The 24,630-nt window shown below is 42.7% G+C and overlaps 1 protein-coding gene across 2 annotated transcripts in view; it reads left to right on the plus strand.

Annotated features, from left to right (window-relative positions):
* SHISAL1 (shisa like 1) overlaps positions 1-22,856 on the plus strand; it is a 125,347-nt gene extending 102,491 nt beyond the window's left edge. Inside the window, exons 5-6 of one of the 2 annotated variants that reach the window (XR_004229878.1) lie at positions 13,878-14,268; positions 17,097-22,856. Coding sequence is in view for 1 of the 2 variants with exons in the window: in XM_031940662.1 (XP_031796522.1) it covers position 13,878 (1 nt within the window). In the remaining variant the exon portion in view is untranslated. Of the gene's footprint in view, positions 1-13,877 lie in introns of both variants that reach the window. The other variant, XM_031940662.1, reaches the window with a different exon arrangement.
* The last annotated feature ends 1,774 nt before the right edge of the window (positions 22,857-24,630 follow it).

Consider the following 24,630-nt stretch of genomic DNA (forward strand, 5'->3'; position numbering starts at 1 on the left):
GTCCTGCCAAGCAAAGCCTCCTCAGAATCAGGCTGTTAAATGTATACCATAAAATGTACTGGGTGATGGAGGAAACCCATTCTACTGAAATACATTGTGTGGACAGGAAGCCTGGGATGGAGCAAAATAATGCTGATTGATGAGCATAAATGAGATTCACCATGTCCCCAACAACCCTAATGTAATATGGGAAGACCTATGACTTCTACAGTGACAAAGGCACAGGCACTCTTAATACAACTGGCTTGATGCCGGCCTTCAGAAAAGAAATGCCCAATTGCAGTGAGAGTTAGGGATGGTTTTCCCTAGCCTAGTTCAGGATCCCCTGAAATTTGTGCCTGTGATGTTTGGATCCATGGGATTAGTGAAGAGTTTAAGGACCCAGAAGAGAAAATATAGAACATGAAGCATTGAAGCTGGAAAATAAAATATGGAACCTAGAATGTTAAAAGTGGAAGGTTCCATCTCTGATGTTCCATGTTCTGAGGTCCCTCTGGGTTCTGACATTCTCTATTCTAAGGCTCCTTTCATAACTGACATTCTCTACTCTAACATCCTTCCCACCTTTGATATTCCATATTCTAAATTCCCTCTCAGCTCTGACAGTCTGTGTTCTAGAGCATATCTTGTACCGTGTTTAGCTTATAAAAACTTGTTGTTTGATGGATTAACTGGTGCATCTCTTTTAGCTTTGATGTTTTATGTTCTGTGACTCATTCAAAGTTTTCTGATTTTCTTTTCCAAATGCTTTCTCTGTCTCCAGGAAAGCCTTTTCCCATTCCCAATAGGGGCCACTGACAATGATCTCTTGGCCTTTGGAAAGTTGGCCATTGTGATCTCTTTTTGCTTATTTTAAGGGTAAACTGAAATTTACCCTTAATTCTTGTTTATGTGTATGTGTGTGTGTGTGTGTGTGTGTGTGTGTGTGTATGTGTGCGCATGTATCTGTGTGTGTATATAGACATATGATTAATCCCAAAGCCCAGTTCAGTTGTATTAAGGTAAAAGGAGTTCTTGGTCACAATAATAATCCTTTTCATATGTTCAAACAGATTTTTCAAAACAATTTTTGATCCATGAATTCAAAGGATAATCACAACTGCTGAGGGTAGGAGGCAGGTCACATGGATTATACCCATGACGCAGATGAGTAAACTGTGCTTATGCTCCCAAGCCAAATATTCTGAGTCTAATAAGGAGCAATTTCCTTGACCAAGAGAGCTGGGGGTGGGGATCCCCTGGGAATGGTCCAGGAAGAGGCAGGGGCAGTAAGAGAGACAAGGCTTCTAGAGAAGGAAGCTGCCTTCCGAGAGAGAGAGGGGGTCTGAGGTTCAACCACAATGTCCCCCTCCTTACCAGTCTGAGAAGCCCTTATTGGGCAGTCGCCTGAGGCTTTGTCCCCAGACCTCCTCCCCTCAGAGAACTTGCTGGCCCTCACTCAGGACCCTCAGGGATCAGCTAATCCACTTATCTTATAGAAACATCATTTACAGAGGAGGAAACTGAGCTAGGGGCTTGCCTGTTCCAGGTCCCAGGCTGTCAGAGGACTAGGGTTTGCTCCCTAGGTCTGCCTATTTCCACCTACGTTCTCCTGGATAAGTCATGTCCCTTGTATCAGTTTCCTCACTGTAGAATAAGGGGCTGGAGCAGAAAGCCCTTTCCCCTCCCCACCCTCTCATCCAGACACTGGGATCTGTGGCTACTTTGGTTTTGTCTTATGATTAATGCCAAGAAACTGGGGCTTGGACGGGATGGAGGGTTCATTCGGGGCTGTGGGCTCCATGACCTTACCGAGGGTGCACATGCACACACTCAACCACCACACGCCTTCCTGTGCTAATGGTCTTCCAAATGTCAGAGGAAAGCAGACCGCTAACAGAAAGTGAGCCTGACTGCAGCTCTCAGCAGCCTGGCCCAATTCCATCACATTCAGCAGATGTTTTAATGATTCGGAATCAAATGGGTGGAAAACTCAACATCTGAGCATGACGGAGACAAAACAGGCCCTGTGAAATGGACGCAGGTCAGAGGCTCTTCAGCAGAAGGCCCCTCAAACCCCAGGCTTCCAAAACAGGAGAAGTTCCAGGAGACATGACCCGACCCCCACCTTCCTTTTTAACCAGCTCGTTCATAATTATAGGCTGGGGATTCAGAAAATTCTCTTTCAATCACTAATTTAACTTTGCAAGACTCAGTTTCTCCCACTTTCTGAGAGCAGCAGCATGGAATGATGGAAAATACAAATTAATTGTATTGAAATCAAGAGGTGTACCCTGGAGGCTGTTTTCCAGAACAACATCTGGGAATTTCCTCCATTAAAGGAAGTCACAAACTCTGTGATCAATCTGAGCTTCATTTTCCCCACATTTCAAATGAGGGTCATCATCTCTGCACAACATCCTCCAAAGATATTATGAGACTAAAATAAAGATGATAATGATAATAATAATAAAAAAGGAAACATTCCTATAAAGTTTGCAAAGCTACCTCTTTTGTTCTTTTAATAATCCTGTGAGAAGGGGCTATTATTTATTACACCCATTCTACAGAAAATGACTCATCTGTTCTGACTTTATGCCATTGTTGACAGGTCATAAAGAGTCATTCCTGAACAACAAAATGCACATGTTATGTAATAATATGAATTCTAGCTATTTAACTTGTGTCACCTCCCTTCTAGAGTGGAAGCTGCATGAGGCAGGCAATGTGTCTTATTTACACTTTTCATGTCACCGTGGGTCTAGCACAGTGCTCAGGCTGTAGCAGATACTTAATATATGTCTGATAAATAAATTACCTTAAAGCCTGTGGAAAGTGAGTTTAAAGACAATGGGAAAAGAATCATTATTCTCATTTCCTTTTTTAAATCTTTTTAAAGATCATCTTCCAAGTTTCAGCAACACAACAAGCAAGGGCTTTCGGGATTAAAGCTCTCCTTTTCCTTTTGATCTTCTAGAGCAGATTCTAGTATGACTGTCTCAGGCTGCCCTCCTGTAGGGGTGGTTCAATCTCAAGTAGCCCCCAGGGAGGTGCTGAATGGGACCAGTTTCTTCAAAGAGGATCCAGCAGGCCCAGATTCCATTCTGGCCTCTGGGTTCTCAGGAAAGGTCTCTGGGCATCCAGGCAGGAGTTTGGGAAGATTGTCCAGTGTTCAGGTCAAAAATACCATCCTCACCTCCAAATGCCCCTATTTCTATTAAGGGCACGATCATCTTTTCAGGGACCAAGTGATGTAGTCATTCTTGAGTTTGAGCTCTCCCTCATTCCTCATTCTCATTCAGTTGCCAAGTCTGGTCTATTCCATTTCCCCATCTTTCCCATCTGTCTCTTTCTCTCCACTTATCACTGCTTTAACTCAAATCCTAATCACCTCTTACCTGCACCATTGTAATAGAATCCTAATTGGTTTCCCTCTTTATGTCTCTCCTCTCCCCAATCCATCTTTCACAAAGCTACCAAAATAATCTTCCTAAGGAACAAGCCCAAGCATATTGTTCCCCTGCTCAAAAACCTTTAATACTTCTCATTTCCAATCAACTAAAATACATGTGCACATGCCACGAGGCCCTCTACCATCTAACCCCATCTTTAATTCAGACTGCTCCCCTTCAGAAAGCACACACTCCATCCAGCTGAATGACCACTGCCTGACTTGGTAACCCTTATTTTCCATTTCTGTTCATCCACATAATCCATTTCCCTCCCTCTTCTGCCCACCAGGATACTTTTCTTTCTCTTAGGCTCAATTTGAGTGCCATTTTCTCCATGGAGCCTTATCCTGGTTTTCCCAGGTTTTCCCTGCATGGTACATGTACTTGAGTAGTTCCCCAGTAGAGGGTAAGTCCCTTGAGAGCAGGAAGGCTATTGATCTAGAACTTGAAGAAACTTACCTTTGAAGCCATAGGGGGAAACTGAAGTTAATTTACCTAAAGTCTTAGGATCACTGATTTGGAACTGAGACACAGCCAAGAATTCATGACTATGGTTTATCTTAGTCTGGTCTAGATATAGACTTGGATATAGGCCAGTAGAACCCATTATGGCTAACATTAGGGTTCTAGCGTTCCAAAGATCTACATCCATTGCTAGTCTGACGTTTTTGAGATTCCCTCTGATTCCTTTTGGTATAAAACTAGCTCAGATCTCTGACATTGTTCTCACTTTTCTTCCCCAATGAAATTTGAAACCTCAGCGTTTTTCAGAAAAAGCTGAATTTAATGTAAGGAAGCCTTTTGAAGAATCATTTGAAAGAAACTCTCTGAGGAAGACTTGGACATATTGAGCTTCCTCTGGGCTCAGACAGGATCCAGGTTGGGATTTTTGGCTTTTTTCAGGCACTGTCCCATGATCAGATCTGAGAAAGGAACTGCCTTTGAGGTCACTTTTAAAATCTAGAGCCTTCCTTTCTGCTCCCCCCCCCACTCCAGCTCCATCTTCTGGGTGGAGGTGGAGGGAACAAGTACCTACTAAGCTAAGCACTTGCCAAATTTCATCTCATCTGATTCAAGTTTTACTCCTGCCATTGGAATTCCCCCCCTTTCAAATCTTAATTAGAATTTCCAGTTACAGTACACTTGGCTAATACTTCACAAAGATGAGATGTGCTCTCCCGGAGGTAATTAAATGGAGTAAAGCCTCCCCAAAAGAAGCCGGGAGATATTTCTGTGAAGCCTGCAGGAAAAGCTTTGCACCCATTAACTTTCCCAGAGCAAGGGAGGGTATTTCTCTTTGTAGGTTTGACAAGAATCCAATGTAATTATCCTCTGGGCTGTCACAAGGTTAATATTGGAGACGTTAGATAACCAGAAAAAAAAGGAGGCCGACAGAGATGGGGAGGATGTGCCCAGGGAGAAATTGGCATGCACCTTGCTTAATGGGTCCGTTCAGAGCCAGTGCTCCAGGAAGCCGGAAAAATGCATCTGTCTTAGACGGCCTGGGTCTTTGAGACACCTTTTTGCGTCTCCTGCCGTCAAAGTCCCAGCTTTAGCTGCCAAAATATTTGCTTCTGGGAATGGATGGTGGCTGGAAGAGTAAACGATGCCCAATTTGGGCATTGTGGGTCCTGTCAAAATGATGGAAACAAATGTTTTCTTTTAGACTGGTAAGAGAGCCCACTTTTAAAAAAGTGACTGTTAACAGACATCATAATGGGAAGATAGGAAAGAGAATTGTGGAGGATTAAAGGAATTTCAAAGGTCATGTGGCCCAGCCTAGTATTAAACAATTCCTTCTACTACATTAAAGACAACTTATCTCTTCTTTTGAAGAACTCCAGTGACAGGGAGCTCATTACTTTCTCTAGCACTCCATTTTTTTAAGCAAGGTTTTCTTCCTACCAAAACTAAAGCCTCCTTCCAGAAATTTCATCCCATTAGTTCTAGTTCTGCTCTTTAAAGACACTAGGCATTTTATCTCCAAATGGATACTTGACCTGAGTATTAAAGGCTATACTATTAAAAACAACCCAGAACAAGTACCTTCCATAACTATAGCTAGCAAGAAAATTCTCAGCTAAGAAAGGGATAGAGGTAATCACAAAGGAGAAAATCAATAATTTTGCTTAGATGGAACTGAAAAACATTTGTGTGAGCATTTAAATCAATAATCCTGGAAATATTGCCTTTATGTAACACATACAGGGAGTCCAAAGGGTTTGCAAAGAGTTTTTGTCTAAAATCCCTGGAACTTTGAGTGGTATGAGTTGTAGATGCAGGGGGAAAGAGTTTGTTGTGGTTGTTTTAATCAAAAACAGAAATAAAAGATGAAGAAAACTAGATAACTATGAAAAGGCAAATGATCTGGAGGTCTTAGTAGACTGCAAGCTCAGCACAAATCAAAATCATGGGGGAAAATGCAAAAATGCAGGTTAGACTGCCTGAAGAGAGCTAGAGAACCCAGAACAAGGGATGTGGTGTTAGACTTTTGACCTCTAGTCAAAAAAGGGGCAGCTGTGACTCAATCCAAGAGATGTTTTTTTCTGTCCAGGACACTAAGGGGGTTACTGACTATTGCTAGGGATGCAAAGTCTGAAAAGAGTGAGCAGTTGACTTCAGGGATTTTGCATTCTAAGGATAGGGAGAGGGGGGCAAAGTAGAAACTATCCACCTAGGGACAGCTTGATGGGCACCATAGTGCACACAGATCCTGATCTGCAGTCAGAAAGTCCTGACTTCAGATTTGATCTCAAAAAGTCCTGACTTCAGATTTGATCTCAAACACTTACTAGTTGTGTGACCTTGAGCAGGGGACTTCATTCTGCCTGCCTCAGTTTTCTCAATGATAAAATGGTGATCATAATAGCATCTATTTTCTAAGATTGTGAGGATCAGATGAAATAGTCTTTGTAAAGTGCTTAGCACAGTGCTTGTAGTATATATACTTTCTATAAATATTCACTATTCCTATTCTGCTTGTAGTATACATACTCTATAAATATTCACTATTCCTATTCTAAATAAAATGAAAAAGGAGGGAGGGAGAAAGAAAGAGGAGAGGGAGGAAGAGACAGGAGAAGAAAGAAGAGGAAGACAAGGAAAGATTGAGAGAAAAAGATTAAAATGATAAATATATGAGGGAGAGGATGAGAGAGGAAGAGAGAAGAGAGGAAGGGAAAGAGAGAGAGCAGACAGAGAAACAGACAGAAAGGAAGACAGAGGCAGACAGAGAGAAGAGAGAAGGACAGACGGAGATACAGAGATACAAAGAGAGAGACAGAGAGAAACAGATTCAGAGACAGAAAGACAGACACAGAGACACAGAGGTAGACAGAGAAAGGAAGGTATAGAGAGAAACAGAGCAGAAAGAGAGAAACAGAGGGGGGAGACAGAGAGAGGGAGAGGGGAAGAGAGAAACAAAGACACACAGAGAAATAGAGAGAAAGACAGAGACAGGGACAAGAGAGACAGAGAGGGGGAAAGGAAAAGAGAAACAGGAGAGAGAGGGAAGGATGGGGAGAGCTGGAGGGAGGGAAGAAAAATGGAGGGAGGGAGGGAGAGGCAGCAGAAGGGAAGAGAAAGAAACAGACAGAGACAGAAAGGGGATAGAGGGAGGGGGAGACAGAGACAGAGACAGAGACAGAGAGAGACTGAGAGACAGAGACAAATACAGAAAGGGAGGGAGGGAAAGGGAGAGAGGGAGGGAGAAAGAAGCATGTGGGAGCATCTAATCTCAGTCTTGCAGGAGACTATGGAACCTGAGAGGTCGAGAAGAGAAAGCAGGAGCCCCTTTGGCAGTGGGGCTGCCCAGTCTGAGGCACCCGAGGCCTATTTGTCCCAGCACATCAGAAGGAGGGTTCCTGTGAAACAAGCCTGGAACGATAGGCTCGTGGCAGATTATTGATATTCCGGCTTGGGATTTCCAATTCGGGAGGCAGTGTGGCTTAGTGGAGAGAGCCTGAGTTCGGACTCGGGGGTCACGGGTCACAATCCCAGAGTAACAGGAGCTGAATCAGAGAGAGCCTGAGGGGCAAGTCCTCTGAGAAGGTCAGAGAGCTGGGGAGCCGGAAGGAAGGCGCCAAACCCTACAAAATAGCCAAGTTAGGAAGAGGAGCCGGTAATAATGATTTATATAATAATAATTTATATAATATATTGTATATATTATATAATTATAAATTAATATAATATAATTAATTATATTAATATTATATAATATATAATATATATTATATGTAATATATTATTATAATATAATTTATATAATAATAATTTATAGCAAGCTCCAAGATTTGAGAAAAGCCCTTTTAACCCGTTTGAGCCTCAGGGAAATAACCGATCTTCTTACTCCCATTTACCAAAGGAGGAAACTGAGGCTTCAGAGCTCAGGGTAGCAGCCAGTGTGTGTCCGCGGCCAGACTCAGCCCCGGGGCACTCCCCTAAGCCTCTCCCTGAGGAGAGAAGGGAAGGCTGGGACGAGTCGGGGTGGACGGTGGGAGAACGTGAGTCCCGCAGGGGAGTCCGAGGGCTCGCGTGCGGGCGGAAGGGCTCAGGTGCGGAGCGTGGCAGGTAGTTGGCGCGTTCATTAAGCGTGGCTGAGTGCACAAAGCCGAGAGGAATCGTAGGATGGAAACGGGGCTCCGGAAGGCAGCCCAGAATTCCCGCGTCCGAGCAAATGAAATGCTCCTTCCCCCGCCAGACCGTGTGACTTTGGGAAGGCCTTTACCTTCCCCGGGACACTGAAGGAGCTTCCTCCTCAGGAGCTCCCAAATTTACAGTAATTCCCAGGTTCAGGCCCCAATAAAATGAGAATAAAGATCATTGTCAGGTCTCGCGCTTGCGTCCAAATCCCGTGTTCCCAAACAGAAGCCGGGAGAGAGGCGGAGGCCGTCTCAGATGGCGTGGAGGAGGGCTCGCGGCTCAGAACCCAACAGGGGACAGCTCCTCCGCACTCTGCTCTCTCTGGCTGGAGAGAGGAGGCTGACCAGGAGACCGAGAGGTCGGGGGACGGTGGGGTCGGCTGCAGGGGCTGGAGAGGAGAACCAGGAGCTTCAGGGGAAGCTCCAGGGACTTCCCTGCTCAATCAGAACCCTCTCGATTGCAGGGAGTGGTTCTCCCTCCCGGGACGGCTTCAGGTCCAGTTTGGGTGAGAAAGATGCAAATGTGCAGGAAGAACAAGTCACCTCGAGGGGCACTGTCCAACTCTGCCAGTCTGGGAAGGAGGCTGGAAAAGGGCATTAGGGTAGGAGCAGCCCTGGGGACATGCATCGCTTGCCCTTGCGTTCATGCATCTACTCAACCAACATTTTTCCTGTTCAACTCAAAATTTCTTTTCCCCGTCTTCCCAGTCTCCTCCCCAAGTTGCAATAATTCGATGTAGATTATAATTATACAATAATTAAACATTTCCATATTAGTCTTAGGAGCTACATGGGACATGGAATAATGAAGGGACTTTCCCAGCGTTGTTCATCAAGACAGAAAAGATTTTAGGTTTCTCAATTACTATGTGACACACATACATCCCCAGCCTCAGCTTATTTTTCTGTAAATTGGGCATACTTAGCTCAGAGAAATGCTGCCAGTTAGGACTATCGTTGAGACAGATTTCTGGTATCAAGAGAGTCCATTGTTGTGCGTGTGTTTCTCTGTGTGTTTACCGTGGTGCAGTGAAAAATATTCAATTAATTTGAAGTTAGAGGATCATGCAAAAATCCCAGCTGGACTCCTTTCTCCTGTCTGACCTTAGCTTGTCTCCGAGTCTCTGAGGCATATCTTAGCTCTTGCCCTGCCTTGATCTGGGTGAGTTCCTAGGAAGTCAGCATCTCTGTTGAGATAAGAGGGTACATGTTCTGCAACACACAGTCTTCCCCCCTCACACACATACATTTTGATATTTTATTTTCTCCAATTGCATGTAAAGACAATTTTCAATATTCACTTTTATAAGATTTTGAACTCCAATTTTTTTCTCTCTTCCCAACCTCCTCCCCAAGATGCAAACAATTTCATATAGGTTATAAGTATACAATAATTAAACATATTTCCACATTAGTCTTAGGAGTTACCTGGGGCATGGAATAATGAAGGGACTTTCCTAGTGTCATTCGGGTGGGATGGGCCAGAGGCAGACACTGGAATCCAGGTCTTTGTGATTCTGGAGCCAGTTGTCCATCCGACAGCTCCTCAAATAAATAATAGATAGAAAAAATAAGAAACAGAAATAAAAAAAATCTTAAGGTGGCTATCAAAGGCAGCAGAAATTCCCATTTCTGGCAAGAGCTGAAAGAGACCACTAGGTCCTTCCAATCCAAATCCCTTCATTGAGTAAAGGCTCCAAGCAAAACCAGTGTTCAAATCCTGCTCTCCTTACTCTGGGCTCTGTTTCCTTCCTCAATTGCAGTGTGCAGCATCAGGTTTCACCAGTCTGGAACACAGCTTTTCAAGGAAGCAGAAGGGGAGGGGGAAGAAGGGGATGTTTGAAGGAAGAGAGTAAATATTTGCAAAATATTCCTTTAGCAATAGCTGTATCAATTTCATGCTTGGGTGATAATCCAGCACCATTATTCCCCTTGAGTTCACCCAGTGATAGGGAATGGCAATACCTCCTGGAAACCAAAAGGCCTGTGAGTGAACCTCCTGGAGCTTCCAGCTCGTGGGCACTGTAGGCATTCCACCCATTCAATTCAACAACATGTATTAAGCACCTAATGTTTACAAGACACATAAATATAGATCATAGGAATCTTAGCATTCCAAAGCTAGAAAGGACAGATAATATTAGAATGAGATGGGATCTTAGAATAGGGGATATCAAAACTAGGAGGGTTCTTAGAACAGGGGATGGCAGAGCTGGGAGGGACCTTAAAACGGGGAATATTAGGCCTGACAAAAGTCTTAGAACAAGAATACAAGAGCTGAAAGAGGTCTTAGGGAAGGGAATATCAGAGCTGAGAAGATTTAGAATAAGAAATGTTAAAGCATAGAAGGAATCCATCAGACATCTAGACCATTACTTCCATAGAGGAGGAAATGTGACCAAGGCCTCCAATCAAGGTCTGTGATCACTGGATTTGGATTTGGGAGGCCCCCACCTCAGACAATTGATTTTACTATGATCCTGTGAGTAATTAGTTGGAGAGTGTCCAGAGTACTTCTTGGAGTGCTGTTTTTAAATGAACAAAATAACATACATGGGATTAAAAGGAAAATAAATGTTATAAAAAGTCATCAATTGTATATAATATATAATAATACATTATATATATATATGTTATGTTACATATTTACACAACATATTGCATATAATTGATATCTTGTGATATATATTTATGTGTATATAGATAATATATTATATATAAATATATAATACATTATGATATATGTTATATACTATGCACATATGTTACATATATACATGTATATAACATATGCATGTATGTGTTATATATTACACACATATAAAATATATTATATTGTATATTATATATAATTGATATTGTATATTATATTATGGTATATATTGATATATAATACATATGTTATATATTACACACATATAAACATGTATTACATATATACATATATATTATATATTACATATATGCACAATATAGTATATTAAGCATTACATATAATTGATATATATTGACATTGTATATTGTATTGTCATATTTCGATATTGTATAGATAATATGTAATATTACGTATAGACACAATATATTGTGTATTGTATAATATGACTGCTATATATTGATATTGTATATACAATATGTAATATATAATGTATAATAATATGTTATATTACACATATATTATATATGTTATATATTACATATATACAATATATTTTGTATTATATATAATTGATATATAGATAGATAATTAATGGCTTTCTATAAAATTGATTTTCTTTGGGCTGGATATGAGAAGGGATTGCTAAGGAGTGGGAGTTCCCCACCACTGGGATGAAGGGTGACCTCAGCAGGGCTTCCCTTCACTAGAGGAGGTAACTGTTGTTCATTTGTTCCCCTTGCCTCACAAATGGCAAAATGTCTCAGGTTGGGTACTTGGGAAAGTGTGAGCCCGCCAAACATCCTCCACACGTGATGTTTCTCCCATCACTTTGATCACGGCATTAAAATAAGCACAACATCAAGGCATTTCTGGCAAAGGGGACACCTCCCAGTTCCCAGGTCTCCCAACTTGCCAACCGGAGAGAGCCCCTTCCTCAGCCCTCGGTCTTGCTCGTTACTGAATGACTTTCAGCAGACTAGATGGCTGCTCTGGTGCTGTGCAGAGATGATGCTTCCTCAGGACCAGGTGGCAAGAGATAGCCTCAGAGGTCATTTCTCATTCTGGACTTTTGGGCTTCCTGACTTTCTCTCATTTCATCCTTGCACCCCCACTGTCCTCCAGGGAAGAGTATAGGATGCAGACCCTACTAAACTCTTCATAAATGTTTTCTGAGTTTATGAAAGGGTCAAAGGACTACTGCTCTTTTCACAAGAAGCTATATCTTCTTCCCATCCTCCTCAAAACCCAGGATAGAGATTCCTGGAATTGGAAAGGTCCTTTAAGACAATCTACTTCAACCCACTCATTTTGGAGATGAAGAAAGAGAATTTCAGGAAGGTCAAGGTATTTGCCCAAGGTCACACAGCTACTAAGACCCTGCATTCACAGCAATGTTCTTTGCACCACACCATAGTTCTGCCACGTGACCCACATAAAATCTATCTCTCCAGAATTAAATTGCTTTACTGTGAGCACCTCCTGTCCTTACCTGCCATTGGAACAAAAATAATAGATCAGGCACTGTTTAATCACCACATCCAGAATACTGCTGCTCTGCTGAAAATGAATGGGCAAGTCAGGCAGGGGATCCATCACCCATGAGGTGCCTGTCCTGGCCGGTGTCCTAATGCTGCTTACACTAACTTTTCCTCTCAGAAAAAGACTTGGACTCAACAGAATTCAACAAACATTTTCTGAGTGACACGCAAGTGTAGAACTCACAATAGGCTCGGCCCTGGTAGAGATGTAGTAAACAAGGTGACTGCCCTCAGGGAGATTCCAGTTTTTCAGGACATGACACAAGAACACAGAACTGTATTATTGCCCTGGGGAGCCCTGTTGGAAGCAGACAAAAGAAAGGTCTTTTCTACCATGGGGGAGTAGAGTCTGGGGCAGGGGTCTTCAAACTTTTTAAATAGGGGGTCAGTTCACTCTCCCTCAGACTGTTGGAGGACTGGACTATAGTAAAAACAAAAACTTTGTTTTGTGGACCTTTAAATAAAGAAACTTCATAGCCCTGGGTGAGGGGGATAAATGTCCTCAGCTGCTGCATCTGGCCCATGGGCCATAGTTTGAGGACCCCTGCATCTGGGAAGTATTCCAGAAGTAGGTAGCATTTCCTCTAGGTCTTAGATGGCAGGTACCAGGAGAAAGACCCACGCTATTCCATTGTGTTGGGGGGTGAATCCCAGCTCTGCCACTTAACTACCTGCATGACCTCCCTGGTTCTTAGTTTTCCTACCTATAAAATGGGAGAATTGGACTCATGGCCCCTGATAATCTGCTGTATTTCTGCCCCATAATGGTTTGTAGACACCCAGAATCTCAGAAGAATTGGAGTTTAATGGACAGCCTCATTCATTCCCCTCTACAGGCTCCATCTGTCCAGCATCTTAAATTGGTCTGAAGTTGTCAGACTTGGAAGTTGGACGATGAAGTTCTGTATGTTTCCTGGGGGTCTGTTGTACAATTAAAGGACTGTGTTTACCGGAAGGGGGATCTTTATTTGGGTAGTGGTTAGTGTTTCCTGACGGTCAAGTTTGGAGCTGGATCAGGTACAACGCCCCAGTTCAGATCTCTTAGGACAGGGAATGTCAGCTAGGAGAGAGCTTAGAACAGGGGTATCAGCTGGGAGGGGACTTAGAAAAGGGAATGTTAGGGTTGGGGGAGAGCTTAGGACAGGAAATGTCAGAACTAAGGGAAAACTTAGAGCTAGGAGGGACCAGTTGACTCTGAGGTCCTTTCTGACCCTGGGCGAATAATTTTAGGATTTCCCCACTAAAAATCAAGATTAAGACCTAACCAGGGCCCTCACATGTTATTCAGTCCACTATCCCCATTTTATAATTAAGGAAACTAAATCCAGTGCCCAGGATCACATAGAGGATAGAGTGGAGATTCAAACTCGGGGCTTGGGATCCCAGCTCAAGTGAGGGAGAATGAAGAACTGACCTGAAGCTGGAGAAGCTTTCACTTATCTGCTGGAATGGACTCTTATCAATAAGCACTTATTAAGCACCTTCTACATGCCAGGCAGTAGGCATTAGGGGGTTCAAAGACAAAAATGAAACATCTCCTATCCACAGGGGCTTACCTTCTTTCAAAGGTGGCAGCATCATTTTCACGTGTTTTTGTTTGTTTTTTCAGAAAAACTTCCTGCCGTGCCTCAGGATGGGAGAGGGGAGATTACAAAAACACGGGCAGCTTCCAGAAGGAACGACATCCAGGGAGACAGAAGGAGCAGCCGAGCAGGCAGTGGCTGCCGGCGTGGGGCTTGCCTCTGCGTGACCCTCCAGCTGACTTAGGAAACAACACTGCAGTGAAGAAGGGTGCCCAGGACGGCCATCCATAAGCAATACTCCCATTGTAGACTGAGAGCCCCAGAAAGACGAGGCCATTTTTATCAAGGGACTGTTGGCAAAAGCCAGGCCAGACCTAAATGAAGAAGGATTACAAATGGTTCAAGTCACTCTCCTCTGCCTTCCCAATCTCCAGTAGTCACCAAATCAAGCTTAATGTAAATGTCAAAATATTGAATGTGAGTTGTTTTGTTTTTTTAACCCAAAGTTCTCCAGTGAATGACTCTCTGAATATGACAGGGGCTAGTCATCTGGTGATCAATCAGGATGTCTGGCCACCCTTCATGGTTGGGGAAGACGGGGGAGGAGGTCTCACAAAGGAATCAGAGCCAAGAGCCAGGAGCTAGTCCATTATTTCACTTCCTATGGGGCTTGAATTCAAAAGGACAAAAATGGATGAATCCTTATGGCATCCACTCTCCATCCAGAAACTAGCCAGTAGAGGTCTGTCATAGTCTCTGTGAATGCCCATTGATCACTGGGACTTACCAGTGATCATGTCATAGAATAATCAAATCATATCATTCCCAATTCTTTGACTTCCTGGATTGCCACAACATAGAATGTCTGAGCTAAAGTACCTTACAAATAACCTAGTCTGACCCCTGTGTTGTGAAGAAGGAGAAACTGAGGCTCAGAGAGGGAATGTAATGTTTCAGGATCACAGGAGCAAGTCAAAATCAGATATTAGTTCACAGTTCTATGACACTTTAAGTTTTACAAAATGCTTCCCTCTCAACAGCTCTATGAGGTAGGTTGAGCACATAAATTATTCCCTATTTTATAAATGAGTAAATCAAGTCAGAATTTCCCGACTCCAATGCAATTCTCTTGCCAACATATGTTGCCTCAAAATGTTTTTCTTTTCTTTTCTTTTTTTTTTTTTATTAAATTGAGTTAAATCTCCCAATTATGGGATATCAAATTCTGGCCTTCAATTTCCGGGAAAAACTCTGTTCAAAAAATGAATGTGCGTGTAAATGTCTGTGACAAAAATAGATGCAATTAGAGTCAGTTCCACAAATGCTTAAGTGTATGTTATAATAATAACAGTGTGTATTTTATCATTAAAAAGCATTCCCCATACATTCTCTCAGTGAGTCCCCTTATCGCTCCCCACGAGAAAGCCAGGGCTACTCCATTATCCCCATTTTACAGATGAGAAAACCAAAGCTCAAATATGGGAAATTGTTGCACTCCAACCTTCCCTCCCCCAAGATCATGGTCTTTTGAGATCAATGAGAACTTGGAAGAAGACACTGTTCATCTAAGTGTTTTATCAAATCTACAGAACTGTGGCTAAAAGCTATAGTAATAGTCAATGGACATGACTTACTCAACCCCCAAGCTTAACGTTTGAACAAAGGGATGTATTTTCCCCTTCCCTCATGACACTGGGAGGCTCTGCTCCTCTTCAGAATGTCTCAGCCCAAATGCCAGTCATCTCACCTTGTGTCCCACCTTAGTCATTGCTCATTTTTTATTTTGTGACCGTTGGTGTGCAGCAGCAGGGCCTCCTGCCCTGGGCTCTGGGCAAAGCTTAATGCCCCCCACAGACTTCCCATGTGGGTCTGATAGCCTCTTTGTCACTTAAAAGTAGTTATAACTCCATCTCGTGGCCCCTACTTCCTTCTCTTTCTGCTGTTCCAAACCAGAGAAACAGCCATTGTTCCTTTGTATGGAGTTTCCAAGCATTGAGTACTTAGGGAAGGGAAGGCATAGCATTCAGGGCTTACCCAACCCACCACCCAGGTCTGTTTCAAGACCTGAGTCAATTCTGTCAGCCTCAGCTACTCCAGGACTTAGTAAGATACCCCAAGACCCCTTTGGAGAAGTCCCACTCAAAAATTAATGGTCCCCTTTGTCTATCTCTACCTCTACCTGGTTTTCCATGCTCATTATAATCTCTCATTAATCTGCCTTTCTCTCTCATTCTGCCAACCAATGCTCCAAACCTACCTTATTTCCTACCATTTCCCTTTCTATCGCCCTAGAATCCAGCCAGACTGGACAACTTGTCTTTCCCCAAGATGGGTCTTGGAGGTTGGATATGATTTGAGCATTTAGGGATAGAAGATAGCAGCAAAAGTCTGGAGATTAGAAAAAAGCAGCAGAGCAGAAATCGGCAGGCTCAGACTATAATCCTCACTCTGTGAACCACCCCCTTGGGGACTCAGTTTCCCGATCTGTAAGCTTACAAAGTTAGATTAACTAGTCCCTCAGGTCCCTTCTCATATTCTAGGCTTCTCAAAGCCAATCATGGTAAGAGTCCAAGTTCTCTACTCAAAGGATGAGTTGAGGGAGAACATGGGACTTTACTAATCACCGTTCTAAAGTTGCCCCCAGGATTACTTTAAAATATATACAGTAAATTCTGGGAATCCATCATGGTCAGAGAGTGACTTTCCAAAGAATCCAGGGTTCTGGTTAATACTCAGTCCCCAGACAGATCCCACCCACTGTATCGCTCTTCAAAGAGCTCCAGTACAGGATCTCAAAATCCACTAAATGATATCATCAGCGATTCTGAGAGAATATAACTAGAACTGGAAGGTGCTAGAAGAAAAGGTCATAGATTTCAGGCTAGAATGGACCTTAGGGGTGATCCAGGCCTTTCTATCGCATCAAATTGCCCTCAATCCCTAATGTTCCTCTTCAGTGGATGTGAATGACAGGACAAATCCCAGGAAACATCCTTAGTCCTCTCCTGAATGAATTACTCCCTAGAGGGAATGGTCATCCAAGTCCCAAAGAAAGGTTCACTTTCCAGTGAGCTCACTGAGCTGGTCTGGCCCTCTATCAACCCTCTAGACACAAATGGGGAAACTGAGTCTCAGAGAAGTTCCATGACTACCTGCAGGTCCCACAGGCAGCCTTGAACTTATAATGTGAGATATGGAAGGAATCTTAGAATTGAACCTGGTTTAGTGGATTAAGACCCAAGTTCAGGGTTAGGAAGCTCTGCATTCGAGTCTAGCTTCTCACACATGCTATCCATGTCTTCCAGCTTATTTAACCTGGTCTGAACCCTGCCCCACAAAAACCAGATCGCTAGAGTCTGAAGAGCTACGTCTGAATTACTACCTGTATGACAGCTCCTGGTGGAAAGTCACTTCATCTCTCCAGGCCTGTTTCCCCAGATCTCCCCACTCCTGGTTCTAGATGCATGCTGTCATCAGCATCAAAGGTCAGAGCCAGGAAGAGACTTTGGAGCACGCTGATTGATTTTTGACTCCATCTAATAGGACTTTACCATAAATCTTTACAAAGTGCATTATCGTGGTTTTTTCCTATGTGAGGTAGGTAGTTCCAAGACTGTTATTCACTACTTTGCAGAGGAGAAGACTGAGGGTCAGACTCCTGGGAGTCTCGGGTCATCCCAGCCAGGATGCAGACCCAGTGTTTTCTGACCATGATTTTGGGGGCTGTGCCCACAATGGCCACAACACTATCTTTTCTCCCTCAGTAAGATCCTTCCTGCTCTCACATTCTGTGGCAATTCAGGAAGCATTTTGAGAACTTCCCCGTAGTTCAGGGTTACCAGGGAGAAGACTGGTTACTGGCCGCAGAGACATAGGATTGTGGATGGACATAGGCTTCCAGGCACTGCCAGATCTAAGTAATGAGGGCTCCCCCCCCTCAGTTTACCTGTCGTGTATTCCACAGCTCCCCAAGCTCTAGTCTCCTCCTACTGTGAGCTCCTGCCCCGTCACCTAGTCCTTCATCAAAAGAAAAAGTGGTAACTCTGCCAACAAAGCTTGTGTTCACCAAGGAATTTGTATTCACTCCTGATACGTGTGACTTACTGTATTTTGTATGGTTCTTTTCCCTCTGGGAATTGTGTGTTATTAATGAGCAGTTCTATGCTTTTTTTTCCTAACCCATCCGCCATGTATACTGTACTTGGTGCGTGTTTCGGACTCTTATAATGAGCCAATAGTTGGTAGGTGCCCACTGGCTTTTCTAGTCACTTCCACTCTAGCTACACTCACCTGTACAGCCCTCACCCATCCCCGAGGTAGGGGACCAGGTCTTCAGCTGCTCTTGTCACAACACATCTGGAAACCTAGTCTTTCAATTGTGAGCATTTGCTAGTGACTCAGATTAACCTTAGGCCATTAGTTTAAAAACACAGATGTATCTCACGGGTAGATTCCCATCGTCACCCCAAGTTCCCACTGCCAGGACGCTCTGGAGCGGCCACTGGAATGGTATTCCTGTCCTCGGCACTTTGAGGTCTCTGCTTAACCAATGGAAGCAGATCATTTTGAAAACCAAATAGAGTCTTTGGGCTGGAAAGGAGAGTCATCCATTCTCTCAACTCGGAGCCCTGCCCACCAGGGAATCATTGACTCATGATGACATGGTGTCTTGGGGCTACAAAAAGCACTTCCCAGGCATCATTTCACTGTAGCCCTAAGGGACTAAGAGAGTACAGTGAGCCTTCTATCCTTTTTCAGGTGAGGAAAGAGAGAGAAAGGAAGGATCTTGAGGATGATAAGTGATGGAGCCAGAACCCCAATCCAAGTTATTGGACTTGCAGCCCAAGACTCTTTCCTGCTGCTTCCTGGTTCTATGGGTCATCCAGCTTTCTTGTCCCGAGGTCATGTACATCTCCTCACCTTTGACAGAGGAGACAGAACCCAAATACATGCAGATGAAGCATTTTCCCTCCTTGCCCTTCCACCCCAGCCTCTTTTCACAGATAATCATGAGATGTACATTGAAAACTTCATGCCCTTGACAATCCAGAGCGATTTCCCACCCTCCGGTGGTGCTATTTCCAGTATTCTCCTCACATGTTAATTAACAGGGTACTTCAGAGCAGCACAGTTTTCTGACTGACTAATGAAGGACTGATTACTAATGACTCTGGGTATTATGGCTCCTTGAACCTCAGAAGGTCGTGAGCAAATTGTTGACTAGGACTGGCAATATCTCCTTTATCTCCTCTCCCTCCCCCCTCTCAGAAAACTCTTGGAACAGTAAAAACTTCACATCAGACAGCTAGATGTTTGGGTTATACTATGTCCATCTCTTTGAGTCACTGAACCTCAAAGATCCCTTAGTCAAGCCCTAATATGAAACAGGAGTTTATTCTTTCATGCAGGTGGTTACCTAGCTGCTACATGGATATACCCGGTGATGAGAAGCTCACTACCTGTCCAGATAGCCAATTTCATTATTGGAAAGTTTTAATTGTTCTTTCTTCTCTGAAGCCAAAATATGCTTCCTAGAACTTTCTGCTGTTCCTACTCATTCTACCCTCTGGGGCTAAGCACAAGCCAAATCCCTCTTTCCCCTGACAATCCTTTAGATACTTATTTCATCTCCCCTTTAAGTTTCCCCTTTTCTAGGATAAATTCTCCACACCCCCCAGTTTTTTCTAACTGATTTCCATATGGCATAGACTTAAGCCCCTTTACCATACTGGTAGCCCTTCTGTAGGCACTTGAATACTATCCAAATGTGTCCTGCCTGAGGAAAAGGACAGCAGGACTTAAACAGCATCTCTTAAAAAAAAAAGGAACCCATGTTTCATTAGATTTTTTTGTCTGCCATGTCACTCTATTGATTCATATTGTTTTTGTGGTCCACTAAGAAGCCCTGATCATTTTCACTCCAGTTGTTGTTCAGCCACAGTTATATCTGAATCAACTGCACTTGGGGACATGACCTAAATGTAGCTGTGTTCTACATTAAATTGACTAGACATCTGCCCTCCATTATAACATGAACCTACACAATCGAATTCCTTCAATCTTATGATCAAATTTTCCATTCCAGACTTGATCAGATCTGAGGACCGCAAGAGGAAAAACTAGGGACAGTGTGGACAGAAAGTACAAATTTATTACTTGCAATCTATTACACAGGAGTCTCCTGAGAGGTCTCCAGCACAGAGCACTGGTTACAGAATACCAAAGCCTACCTATAAATGCCTAGGGGGAAAGATAGAGGATAGATATTCCTGAGACAATAGAGTACTTTATCTTGGGGAAAACTGAATAAAAAGCTTAGTTCTATATTAAAGGAGGCTATTTGTGGATCCCCTGGGCCATGTCTGTTTTACACATTTACCAGGAGAGGGTCGATGCAGGTCAAAATTAATGAATCAAATACTTTCCCAGCAATCTGGCGTTCAGAGAATGTCAGAGCTATAAGAGATCTAAGACAATGACTCTGCTTGGAGCATTACATAAACCAAAATGATGAGTGAAATTCGGGAGGGGAGGGGGACATGATCTGACCTAGGATGGGTAGATCCTCGCAAGTGACTCCTTAATTCTCCAGAAAATAAAAAAACAAATTTTAAAAAAAGCTTCTAGTACCAGATTCACAGCTTTGATTAGTCACAGGACAAAGGCAAATGACTGGAAGATGTCAAATGGTGCCCTCAGTCCATTGTTTTCTAATAGGCTCATTCTGTCACCCAAAAGTGTGGAGTACAGTGTGATTCAGTGGAAGAACATAGGCTTGGGAGTCAGAAGATCTGCATTCTAATTCTGGCTCTGGCCCCAACCCCAATGTGACCTTTCCTCTCCCTGAGCTTCCATTGCCTTGTCTATAAAAGGAAGGTGTGGAGAACAAACATACCATGGAATCCCAGGTCTTGCCAAAAGAAGCACTTCGGTACCTGATATGGAGGGAACATTGATACCCCATTTTGGGAAAAATTAGGATGTGGTGAAGAATGACAACTATAGTGTCATTCTCACTAGAGAATGAAGGATGTAAGCATCAGCCTACGCTCTGGGATTCCCATGTCAGTCCACAAATGAGCTATGAAAGGGTCAAGAATTTCTAATCACTCTAGGACCAGAGTGTCTGATGGGAAGACCCAGAACCAGTAGCCACAAGTTAAAACCAGGGCACCAAACCCCAAATATGTCAAGATGTAATCTCTTGTTAGAATCACATCATACTGATTTAGGAAGTTTTCTGTTTCCCTCTGTTTGGCCAAAACAGATGCACAACACTAGGAACTTGTATTACCACCTTCTCCTCTTAGAATGTAAGGTTCTCTAGACAATCCATTCTGTTCTTTACATCTTTTACATCCCCCATTCCTTCCACACATGGCAGGTATTTACTTAATGTTTGTTTCATCAAATTAAATTAAACATCAAAGATTCCAGTCATTTCTGAATCCATCAATAATGAACCTCTTGCATCACAAGTCATTTCTTTTAAGACTTTTAACACTGTGCCAATCCCTGCATGGTTGTGTACTCAACTATCAGTTGGCAGCCTTGTAGCAGTTCCTCTCCACAAATTTGGATTCACTTTCAAGAATATTGTCTAAGGCTCAAAGGGTAGCATCTTCTGTGTTAGGAGCATTTGGAACAAAAGAATGATGCAGAGAACAGAACACAGATGGTACCACCGTCATCCCTAACTATCGTTGGCAATGTGGGCCCATTGAGAATGCTGATTCCATAACACAGCTGATGAGGAATGTTTTGAAGGTTTGAATTCTTTGGTGCAATTAGATGTGCCCCGGCTATTAAAAATTTCTCCTTAAGCTGTATCCCACTGGCTATGGCACCGATGATTACTTTGGGCATTGAGTTCTTGGCAAAGAAGAAGGACTTAGGCCTGCACTTGGGCAAGCTTTCCCTCTGAAAATGGCAGGGATGACCATGTAAGGAGCTCCCATGGCAGCTGCATCATCTTGTGGCGTTCACATGCAAAAAGTAGAGGGAAATGAGTTTTCTGCAGAAACAGCTGGTATATATTGGCCAAGTTTTCTGTCTTGAGCTCTATGACTGACTCAACACTTTACAAAGCATTGAATGAGGTCATCACTAGACTCCAGAACTAGAAAGAAAGTCCTCCCTTTCATTTTACAGAGGAAAAAACTAGCCCAGAGAAGAAAGGGGACTTAAGTCATACAGGTTGTAAGCAGGCTGAGATTAGAATCTGGGGTTCTCTTCTGTCACAGAACTTGCTATTCCAACATGTCTTTTCTAGCTCTGAGATTCTATGTTTCCTGTTATATACTTGGCCCATCCTTGGCCGAACTGGTTCAAGTCTAAAAAAACTTGTCATTAAGGATTTGGTCCTTATAAATTGTATAATATCGAGACAAAAGATTTCCCATTTAGAGACTTTTAAAAAGTCAGCTTATATAGTAAACTCTTGAAGTTAAATGGAATTGGATCTTTAGAGCCAACTGAATTTCTTTAGAGTTGAGTTGATCCCATTAGGTATTAGCTAGAAATAATTCTTTTGTGTCCTCACTAACTCCTAGGCATCATTCTGTTCATTTCTCTCCTCCTCCCTCTCCCTGAAGTTTCCATTTCAGAGCTAAGGAAATGTCTCACAACTCAATAAAATAACTGATGGAGTCCAAGGTGAGGTTACTTGCAATAACTGAGAGAAGATTAAAGGACAAAGGGTTTATCCATCTTCCTTAGTTGGAAATATCACTCTCCAAAAGCAGTTTATATTTTTCCCTGTCCCTTCTGCTGACCCGGAGTGTGCTGGTTGGATTGGGATCTAGTGCTTCTGTCTCTCTCTTATAAACCCTGGTTGGGCTCAGTCATGGGGTGTTTCTAAGAAACGGTGTCCAGGAAAACCAAATACTAATAAATATGAATAATAATATGAATAATAATAACCACAATGTGTTTTACACTGAGCGTTATTGCGCTGCTTTTGTCTTTCTATACTGTAGTTTTTATAAAGATGTCTTTTGGTTTTAATAAATGAGTGTGATGTCAATTACTCCCTCTATTAAAATTGGCTTTAATGTTTCAACATGGCTCTTTGGAAATTCAAAAGTATTTATTTTGCCAGCATCGGGAGGACACAAAAGAGAAGGTCATCTGCACAACCTGCTCCAAATGGTTAGTTTACACTGGGTGGAGAAAATGCTATTGGGGTGGGGATGGGGACTTATATGAAGGTGTATGTTCAGACAGAAGGATCCAGGAAAATGCAATGTCCCTATAACATGCCTTGAACTGGAACTTGGTCCCAATATGACCAAGAAATCATAGCCACTGAGGTAGAGACAGAACAGAGTTAAATTGAGAAGTCAGAGTTTTCCCAGGTACACTTGTCCTACCCATATCTGGGACTGGAGGCCCCATTCTACTAGCCAGGGAATAAAAACAGCAGCAGCTGAAGCAAAATGTTTGTAATAAAAGCAGAGGCTAAGTTTATCCCATATTCCCTCTTCCCTTCCCATCCTATAATAGAAAGTCTGTAGACCCCAACTACAATACAGTATAAACTTTGAGGGTCCTCTTTACCATACATAAATTCAACCTTAAGATTATTATAGAGTGTGTGTGTATGTGTGTGTGCGTGTGTGCATGCGTGTGTGCGTGTGTGTGTGTATTCCTTCTCCCTCTGGATTCCAACTTGCCTTTATCTCAGAGCAACAATATGTTTTCTTTTTTATCATTTCTTTTTTCCAAGACTTCTTTCTCCTCCCTCTGACACGCTAGTTTTTCCTAATCCCAAAAATCATTAACTAATCTCTGTGATATCTTCCCTAACAACCCAGTACATTTCCATAGTTTAGGGACTGAGAGAGGTCTTCACAAAAGCATCAAATAGACCAGGAATGCTTAAAGCAATAAGTCTTTATTATGGCACATTTTGATTTACAAGGAAAGGTCTGGAGTCTCACATGAAACAATCCAGGAGTGGTCACCAGAACCTTGGGCATCGTAGTATTCAGGCTGGAGCAGAGCAAAAATGGGGCATTCCAACAGATAGGAGCTGCTTTCAAACTTGGCCCACCCATGTTCCACAAGATTATTTTTTTAAGCCATTCCTATTAACCAATGAATGAGACGTCTGGGTCCTTAGTCACCTTGGAGTTTATTGAAGGAGGTCAGGTTCTCATCCAAGTGCAGTCTGATTGGTTTCCAATCTCTGAAGTCGAGAGGAGGTAGATACTGGCGATCGAACAGCAAGTCTCCTATTGTAAAAGCATACCACAACTTTCAGAAATATAAAAAAAAAGAAAGAAAAACCAATGTGAAGGGATATTCGATGTGACAAAAGTGAAGATCCAGAGGAACTATCCCATCCCCAAAGACAAAAGTGGGCTTTGGACTATCACAATCCACCCCTTGGCAGACTGGGTATATTTTAAAACTCTTTTACACAACTGAGCATGCAGGCCCTCAGTGCCGAAAAAAGGAAAGATAAATTCTTATTGTTATTGTTTAAATAACAATAGCACCACAAGAACATGGAGCAGGAAGTAAATTCTGCCATTAAGCTAAGTCCTTCATTTCAACATTGATCTTTTTGGGCAAAGAGTTCAAAGGCTATAATCATCTTTTCTTTCATTGGTCTTAGGTGCAGAGTTGGTACCTTATCAATATGCATTTCTTGGAATTCCTCTTCCCTGAGACCAGTTCTTCAGTAGTTCACAATAGTATGATTCGGAATTCCTTCTTCTAGGCTGAAGCTGGAACTGGGGACCAAGTATACATTATCACATGCCATAGCTAGTAGCCATCACAACTTGGGACTAAATACACCGAGAATTTGCCTAAGCTATAGCCAAAATTAAA

This window comes from Sarcophilus harrisii, chromosome 5 (assembly GCF_902635505.1).
Source record: "Sarcophilus harrisii chromosome 5, mSarHar1.11, whole genome shotgun sequence".
Lineage (NCBI taxonomy): Eukaryota > Metazoa > Chordata > Mammalia > Dasyuromorphia > Dasyuridae > Sarcophilus > Sarcophilus harrisii.